The sequence below is a fragment of the Penaeus monodon genome, chromosome 16 (genome assembly GCF_015228065.2).
Source record: "Penaeus monodon isolate SGIC_2016 chromosome 16, NSTDA_Pmon_1, whole genome shotgun sequence".
NCBI lineage: Eukaryota > Metazoa > Arthropoda > Malacostraca > Decapoda > Penaeidae > Penaeus > Penaeus monodon.
Window position 1 is genome coordinate 46,388,580 of NC_051401.1, and position 10,016 is coordinate 46,398,595.

A 10,016-nucleotide genomic window follows, 5' to 3' on the forward strand; every position below is an offset into this window, starting at 1 on the left:
ATGCTACAGGGTGGAGTCCTTACTCCAGCCCTTTCCAACACCCTAATGCCCTGTATCTTCAATATACATCTCCCAGTGGAGTGCAAGATCACCTCCCATGCAGACGCATCTTGCAGTCATCTTCAAGGGCCCCACATCTAGAAGAGGCCCAGGGGGCGCAACCAAAAAGTAACTATTTGCTAAGGGTATGGACTCCCCTCACCCTGACTCTATTTGAAGCCCCACCATAGGCTTGATCGAGTTCTCTGTCATGACCTTGTCAAAGAGAAAGAACCAATACCAATACATGCTTAGTATGAAGGCAGAAGCCAAGAGGGTCATTGCAGCCATCACTCCTCCAGATAGTAGAACCTACCTCACGGATAGATCATTTGATCCTGTAAACTACACTGCAGGTGCCGGCTTTACACCAAGGGATGCCACAAAATCCATGAGGATAACAGACAATGCCTCATCATTGCAGGCAGAGGTAGTTGCGATCCTGGGAGCCCTAACCCACGAGTCCTTGAGGGAAACGGACACGTGGTCATACATACAGATATCAGGGCAGCCATTGACTATCTAAAGCACAGCATGTCCAATGACATTATCTACCTCCTGACAACTGTGCTTACAGTGGTCAGGATTCTTGCTCAGGGTAGAATAATCACAAAGTGGGTCCCCAGCCACATAGACATCAGAGGGAGTGAGCTTGCTGGCAGACTACCTGACACTGGCAAGGGTATGCCCCCAATCCCATGATCATTAAACCAAGCCCAAAAAAAATGAGGCACAGGTCCAGCACCACAGCACTTGCCATTCTCCTGCACCTATACAGAGAGGAAACGAGAACATCTCCCTCGGCCAGATGGTACTCAGATACCACAGGCTATGAGCCACTGTCACTCTCTAAAACAATTAATAGAGGTCATTCTTCATAGAATCAGACTAGGTTACCAGTGTGCAAGGTTATTCATACAAACAATTAATTATGCAGGCAGGTGTTGCAAGCATTGTGGCGAGCCGAACGCCACCCTGTTACATTATTTACAGAGTTGTGAGTACATACAATTTCTGAGACAAGGACCCCAAACAACAGCCGCCGGGCTGGTAAAGCGAATATGCCGGATGCTTACATCGCGGCAGCATGAGCGCCTGCTGGCAATCCATCGCCATCAGTAAGCAGGAAAACCAACTGAGAAAGCCATATAAGTAGATGACAATATATGGAAGGCCCGGGCGAAGCTAGACTTCGGAAATCTCAAATGAATGAATGAACCGAGATCAGCATTCCCCGAACCTCCAGCAGACCACGACACAAGCAGCTGCAACACAAGGACTGCCCAGTCCTAAGCCGACTGGGAAGCCTATCGACTCTCCCCGTTAACCTTCACTTCACCTTCAGCACCCAGCCATACCAGTGGGAACTCACACCCACACAATCACTCCCCAAAGAGATACAGACACCAGTCCACCAGTCTCCTGATAGTTTATAACTTGTCGCTCAAAAATCCTTGTTACTCTTCACCTGTTCCTTCTCGCTCTTGCAAGGAAGATCGCGAAACGTCTTTAGATGATCGATCGTCGACATCGAGTTGCAAGAAGACGAAGCCAGGATCTTGTTTGTCACAACATTTCCCTCGCCCTACGGGGTCACAAGCGGGTGAGTTCGTCGCACCTATCGAAATCCCCGCTGATCATGGCCCGAACCCACGAAGAGATGCTTGCGCTGGACATGCCTTGCGAATCATGTAATTACACACACACACATATATATATAATATATATATTATATATATAATTATATATATATATTATATATAATATAATATATATATATATTATATATATATATATATATCTATATAATATAATATACAAACATTATATATATATTATATATATATATATATATATATATATATATATATATATATATATACACACATATATACATATAGAGAGAGAACACGAAGGCGGCCATGCGGTGTTGTGTAACTCTGCTATGCACTTGCTAATTAAATCTGTATCAGTTTATTTTCCCGGCCAGCAAGTAGAACAACATCCTCTGCATAATTTTCATCTTCGCTAAAGAAAATATTAGGAAGAAATATAGATAACTACGATAATTCTAGCATACCAAGGAGCTATACAGAAAATTACACAGGTGCAAGTGCACAAGAGAAATCTTCATTTTATGGTCCCGTTAATGTTAGACATAGTTATAATGAATATGTATTTCTTAAATAATGTGTCTACGAGAATAGAACTGAGTTTGCCTCAGACAGGTTTGTCATCAACGCTGCTGCAGAGACGGGCAAATCGAAGCCTGATTTGAAGAAGATAGAGACATGTAAACTAACAACAACTTAAGCCAAGAGATCCAGCGAAAGAGGCTCTTAACAAATCTTTACAGCTCTCTTAGCTATATCTTTAATAAAATGCTATACAAGACTTATGTCATGGCAAGTCCTCACTTGCTATTGACATGCCGTGGGGGTCAATTCCTGAATAGTTATCTCTTTTTATGGTGTATTTGAAGACATATGCGGGAGACTATAACATCAATCCTCTGCATTTCGGTCATAATCTTTTGAGTGAACGCTTTGTTACCGTTAATAACAACTCTGTATACAATAGTCACGAGTTTCCCGAGCCATTGCTCAGATTTACATTATCACTCGCTAGATGCGCTGGGGTTGGAAAAGGAACAGTCGCTCGACAGAGATGAATTTTATGAAAGTGATTGCAACCTGAAAAACAGCAGGATGCAATAGCAATTGAGAAATCTGGAAGTCTCAGCTCGGATATTGTTTTATTTTTGTGGCATAATTTACTTTGGTAACAATCGCAGACTGGTCACAGATGTCAGAGCATAACGAATGCAGTGAAGTACCGGGTATTTGTTGCAGTTTCTTAGGAGAGGATATGTGTTGCGAGGGTGTTTCTTGGCTGATCAACTACCTATTAGAAAAGATCGTACAACCCATAATTATTTTGTGGTTAACAGAATTTACGTCTCGCCACAGACCAACAATAATGGGCCATTATGTATTAGAAGTTCGTGGGAAATCTTGCATTGCTTACTTTGATTCTTACATAATCTTTATCAAGCATCATATTAATTTGTATGGGATAGATCATATTGTCAATCTTCTACGTTCCTATTTTTCACGGGATGACTTTAGATATAATGATAAGGTTATAAGATTTTGTATAGACACTGTAAAATGCCTCATTGTGAAAGATTATTTTGCGATAGATCAATAAGCAAAAGGGAATGTAAGCAATTGTTTTGCTGGTAGACAGTACCCCCCCCCCTCTTCCTCCTCTCGATGCTTTCTCGCGTCGTGTTGGTGAAGACCTGGTCATACTGTTTAAGTGTATACCAAGATGTGCTCTACATTTGCCGAGGGTACCAACTTGGGAGGAAAATCATTTCTATGAGTTATTCTTATGTGAACTTCTAGATGTATATAGAGGATTAATCAGTGTCTATTTTATTAACAGCCGTAATTGTTCGCAAGATTTGTCGTTACTCACTTCAGCGGACCTTTGGAGGGGCTAGACTTTCGGAAAGGTGGGTCTATCCGGGGATTTGAACTTTATTAAATACTTATGTTTTCATTTGTGTGCTGCTGCCATTTTAAATCCAGGTGTTAATGTGCTTTCTCTTTCCTTTGCTGCAGTTTCTGAGAGTGGAGTTGGCAAATACCATACCGGTAACAGTGGAACGCACCGCTGCAGTCGACGTTGCTACCAAAAGAATGGAGAAGGATGGTGGAACCTGCCGCCGCCACCTCTAAGGGCAACGCCAGAGACATCCTCTGACCTACAGTGTCTGTGAGCGAGGCTATGCCCTTTGCAAATGCTGGGAAGGGTTTGTGTCTGTGTCCTTACAACCCCTTGCTTTCCTGCCTGAGCTATGCCCCACCTTGCCTGCGTGTTCCCCTGGGAGGATACGGAGGTCACTGTCGCCCATTGTGCAGGCACATATCTCCCTCAGAAACACTGGACTCGTGTGTTCCCAACCCCTGCAGTAGTCTGTCGATCCCCCTCGTCGACTAATTGGGTGACGAGGAGAGGTGTTTTTCCCGCCCAGCATCGTCTCTGTTGCATGCGGGGATGATTCCTCTCGGCGATGTGCGGGTGCGGGAAGAAGTTACTTAGCAAGCGTTGAGTTGTTGCCCCTGCCTCAAATCACCTCCACATATACGCGTTTAACGCGAAATTGTTGTGCTATAAGAGGATTGTCTATCACAGGCGATAGATATATCGTTTTGGGACTCGCCTGTGTGTGTGTGTGTCTTGTATGAAGTGTTTATGCAATATGGATAGAAAATTAAAATTATACATCGTATGACGAGTTTTATCAACCTTTTCACTTAATTGTATTCTTGCCTCTGACAAGGTGGGGGATAAGTATTTATTTGGTCATTACCTGACCTGACTTCAATCCATTGTGTGGCTAGCCTGATGGGGATGGGGGTCAGGGTTCTCTCCCATCCACGAGTTATTTGTTATTGATTATGATAGTCTTATTAATTGGGAGGGAGGATCACTTGCCTGGGCTCAATTATTGATTCAGTTTTAAGTTCAAATATGATGAATATTGCAATGCAAGGTTTAGGAGGAATTAAAGGGTGGAGGGGTCATCTGTAGCACCTGGTATCGAGGCAATAACTTAATCATATGATCGGATGCATGCCTTTGCGTATGTCAGCAACTGGATGCATGTCTGTTTGTCTGCTTCATCTTCTTCCTCTTAATCTTATTACTATTGCTTTGGAGAGGAGAGGAGGGGAGGGGGGGCAACCTTCAGGTGTGCGTGTTAGACATCATTAGAGGAAGTTGATGATTTCCAATGCAGATCATTGATTATGATAATCACTTTTGGTATTCATTAATTATGACTACTTCCTGTTATGATACGTTGTGTTCGACCGTAGTAGTCTGATGTGCGTGCTAGGCATCATTAGAAGTGTTAATGATCCCGGTTCCGGGATGATAATCACTCCCGGTGTTAATTACCCCTACGCCTGTTATGGCAACGTCACATACGTATGTAAGGTGTGCAATTCTGTCCTCCCTATCATTCATTACCTGCATGTGTGTGTATACACACACACCACACACACACACACAACAACACACACACACACACACACACACACACACATATATATATATATATATATATATATATATAGATTATATATATATATATATATATATCATGATGTGCATATATATATATATATATATATTATATATATATATATCTATAATAATATATTTATATGTGTGTGTGTGTGTGTGGTGGTCGTGTGTGTGTGGTGTGTGTGTGTGGTGTGTGTGTGTTGGTGTGTGTGTGGTGTTGTGTATATGTACACACACACAACACACACACACACACACACACAACACATACATACACACACACACAACACACACACACCACACACACCAACACACACACACACACACACACACAACACACACACACACACACACATTATAATCTATATTATATACAATATATATATATATATATATGTGTGTGTGTGTGTGTGTGTGTGTGTGTGTGTGTGTGTGGGTGTGTGGTGTGGTGTGGGCATATCGATATCTTTTTATCTATATATATATATTAATATATATATATATATATATTATAGATATATATAGATATCACATAATATAATTTATGCATCGTGCATAACAAATATATATATATATATATATATATCTATACATATAGTGAGATGCATGTCACATAGAGATCATATATTACACACACACACACACACACACACATCTATATATAGAATATATATAGATAGATATAGATAGAGAGATGATATATAGATATGAGATATAGATATATGTATATGTAAATGAGTATATGTTATAGAGATATATATGTAGATAGATATATTATATAGATATATATATAAGTCTATATATGTCTATGGAATTATGTTATATATATATATAGATATATATATATTATAATATATATATCGATTATATATATATAGATAATATGTGTGGTGGGGTGTGTGTGTGTGTGTGTAGAGATATATGTGCATGCATATATATATGTAAGTATATATATATATATTATATATATATCGATATATATATATATATATAATGCATATATATTATATTATATATATATATATATATATATATATATATATATACAGACACAGATATACGTGTGTGTATATATATATATATATATATAGAGATATATATCTATATACATATGTATATGAAACACACCGCACACGCGCACGCACACAACACAACACACACACACACACACACACAAACACACACACACACACACACACACACACACACACACACCCACCCAAAACACACACACACACACGCACACACACACACACACATATATGTGTGTGCACATATGTATATGTATATTCATTTATATATATATACATATGATATATATATTATATACATATATATTATATGTGATGTATTTTATTTATATATATACAATAATATATGTTTTTACTGTATATGTGTGTGTTTGTGCTGAATACATTGCGTGAACGAAAAGGAAAAAAAATCCCTTTTTATCCATTTGTTTTCGTAATTAAACAAAAAAATTCTCTGTAAGGAACATGAATATTATAACTGCTTGAAAGTTTTATTGAGTTATTACACAACTCAAAGTCATTAACTGAGATTTTTGTTGTGATAATGGTTCATGTTTCAACAAAATACTGTGTAATATTTTTTTTAATAAATACGTTTTCGTAGTTCCGAAAAATGACTGTACTAAATGAAAATTAATGTAAAAACTTACATTTTGAAATGAACCTTTTTTTCTAATCTGTATATAGATAATTGCTTACAAGTTTGTAGATGAAAATCTGAACAGTACGGTACAAAGAAGCCATGAAAACTCTGAATAAATATAACACTATAATTCGTGATTATAAAACCTAGTATTAGTAATCATTCAACAATTTGGCACAAATAACGTAACGAAGTCCTGTTTGGAATTTTATACTGTACAAAGGAAAATTACTGAGAACTCTCTCACGCAGATTCCTTTTGTAGAGCAACGCGTCCACAGACCCGTGGATATCTTTTTTATATCGAATGGCAGCAAAGGATCGCTCGAGGCCGAGTGTTTCGCCCTTTCGTCTCGCTCTAGCTCTCGACCGCCGCGCTGAAGATGAAGTTCCCGCCGGCGCTGGGTCTCCGGGCGCAGGCACACGCCACCGTCAGTTCCTCGACGTCGAGTACATGGAGGTTGGGCCCCCGACGCACCCACACGGGGACGTGGCGCGACACGGGCACGCACTGGTGGCCGTCCTCGGAGCACTGGGAGCCCCCGCAGGCGCAGACGGCCTCCAGCACCGTCGAGGGTGAGTAGATGGACGGCAGCTCGCGGGTGACGTAGTGCGTGGGGCAGTCGCCGATGAGCTTGGACTCGTAGATCCACTCGGGACGGAGTCTGAGCTCGGGCTTGATGTAGTTCTCGTGCATCTCCGAGTGCAGCGTCGAGCAGCTGACGCCCTGCTGGAGGACCTGCGACGTGTAGATGACCGGCTCAGGGATGGACTTGTACTGGATCTTGGTGGCCTCCTGCACCTGTTCCTCCGAGAAGAACTGGACGAGGTCGGAGCTGAAGTCCTCCCGCGAGCGCTTCGGGGACTCAACTCGGGGCGTCGGCTGCTCCTGCTCCTTCTCTCGCTCGTGGAACAGGAAGGGCGGCCGCGGGGAGAACCTGGCGGAGGCAGGGATCGGCGAGGCGAAGACGGCGACGACGAGGGCGCTGAGGCTCAGACACAGCAGGTGCTGAGGGCGAGGGGCGGCCATGGTGCTTGGCTGCGGAGTCTGCGAAGATCAGCTGTTATATAGGAAGAACGAGGGCCCTGCGCAGGCGTCGTGTAGGATGCTGAGGGTGAAAAAAAAGCCTGATTACATTGGGCTTGTATTTTTTTTTTCTCTCTCTCTCTATCTGATAATTACCTTGTCATAGATAAAAAAAAGGCCAGAAATAAAAGACTTTCTGTGATCTCTGCGATCCCAGATTTGTGTATAGAAGAGCGGAACAAATAAGCCTTCATTGCTTTTTGTCGAATGGCCTATTGACCGAGTTAATTACCGACGATTACCGGAATTAATTCACGACATAACAGGCAAATTTCTGGGGGAAACGAAACTGCCTATTGTCCAATCAAACACAAATTAGGAAGCATTTAGACACCCAAACAACCGAGTTAAATGGTTGTTTGCCTATTCAACGAACGACCTCCTGAGGACCAGCAACAAACCGTAATTCACTTCCAGCAGAGGAAAAGAGGAGGAAGGAAGTAAGGACACGATGGACGTCACTTTTTTTTCATAATTCCAAAATTAAGCTTCATTTCTCGTCCTCTCTCTCCTCCCGTCCCCCCTCTCTCTCCCTTTCCTTCCACCTCTACTGTCCCTTCCCCTCTCTCTCTCTCTCGTACCTCTTTCTCCCTCTCCTCTCCCCCCTCTCTCTCTCTCTCTGCCCCCCCCTTCTTCCCTCAGTTCATGCCACCGCTAAATCATAATAATTTATTAAGCACAACAGGTGACCTGTATGCCGCCGAGCAAAGGCAATTGCGTTATAGCTGAAAAGGTAACATCGTTCTTGTTAACAGGGCACATTATGTAACTGAATACGTCGTTGTGTGTGTTGAGCATGTATATAGATAGACAGAGATAGAGGTGTGTGTGTGTGTGTGTGTGTGTGTGTGTGTGTGTGTGTGTGTGTGTGTGTGTGTGTGTGTGTGTGTGTCTAGATCCACACACGTGTATATATAAGAAGAGGGAAAGGAAGAGAGACATTTTACGATACACACAAATTTTTATTAAAGGCGTCTTCAACTGTGAATAAAAAAAAACATACAACAGTAAGCACTCTCAGAATCCACAGTTCATGAGACAAGATTACTTAAAGCTCTAATATCTGCTACGGTTATCACAGGTAATAATGATACTTATTTCACATGCTGAAGAGAGCGAAATTTTCTTTGATATATGTTTGCCTGTTTTGCACGTCAACATCACAATAAAAAAAATTAGGTCGTGGTGAGTAAGTACATTTAGTAACTTCCATATCAACTAGTTTTATAACATACCACTGATATTCCGAATAATATATCTTTTATGGAAAAAATGTTCATCATATTAATGGCATGTATCTATTAAGATCTTATGGTATTTTCACCAATTGGTTGCAGCAATTTTAGTTTCCAATATTTCGGAAACCCGTGAAGAGGGAACCAGAAATTTCAAATTGTTGAGTTTATTGACCAAGCGTTGCAAGTTCTCGCGAAGGTTGCAATTACTTTACGCCAGCATTACTTCGGATTAAAGAAAAAAAACATATGAGCATCTAGTAGGGAGCCGATGTGATAGTTCTGGTGTTTCTACATCTATGGGAAGAGCTATGTGATTCGCCTCTGCCCGGTGTAATAGCCCAGATTAAACCCCTCCACGAACATACCCGGGTATAGCTTGGGCTAGACCAGAATAACTCGTGGGGTATAATCGGGCCTAGCCTACTTTATACCCCCGGGTATAAAATAGTCTATTCTAAACTATCCCCCCTAGACCAGAATATACCTTTGTTACAATCTGTAGCAAAACCCTTTTTTTCTAAACCATAACTATTACGTAATGTCTTCGGTCAATAATCAAGGATTAATTTTGAAAATGGGGCCAGTCAAGGTTTCCATGCAGGTAAAATAACTTGTTTGGTAAAAGTGATATAAGGTGTTATAAAGAATTAATTGGGTGATAATAACAGCCTAAAGTTTTTGATTTATAAATTTCTAGCTTTCATATTATAAAGCTGTACTACAACTGAAATGCTGAAAGGTCTCTTCGATTTCTCATAACATGTTTTAGAAGACTGAAACACTAAGGACTTCATATCCCATACCAATAATATTTATAACAGTGGAATGTGAATGAAGACATCAAAAAATGTGTAGACATAGCACTGGTTATCGTTTCGG

General features: G+C 40.9%; 1 protein-coding gene across 1 annotated transcript; it reads right to left on the reverse strand.

Moving 5' to 3' along the window:
• Positions 1-6,838: 6,838 nt before the first annotated feature.
• LOC119583157 lies at positions 6,839-7,916 on the reverse strand. The gene has a single exon (XM_037931663.1). The coding sequence runs from the start codon at positions 7,840-7,842 to the stop codon at positions 7,171-7,173; it is 672 nt and encodes a 223-aa protein (XP_037787591.1). The 5' UTR covers positions 7,843-7,916; the 3' UTR covers positions 6,839-7,170.
• Between the last annotated feature and the right edge of the window lie 2,100 nt (positions 7,917-10,016).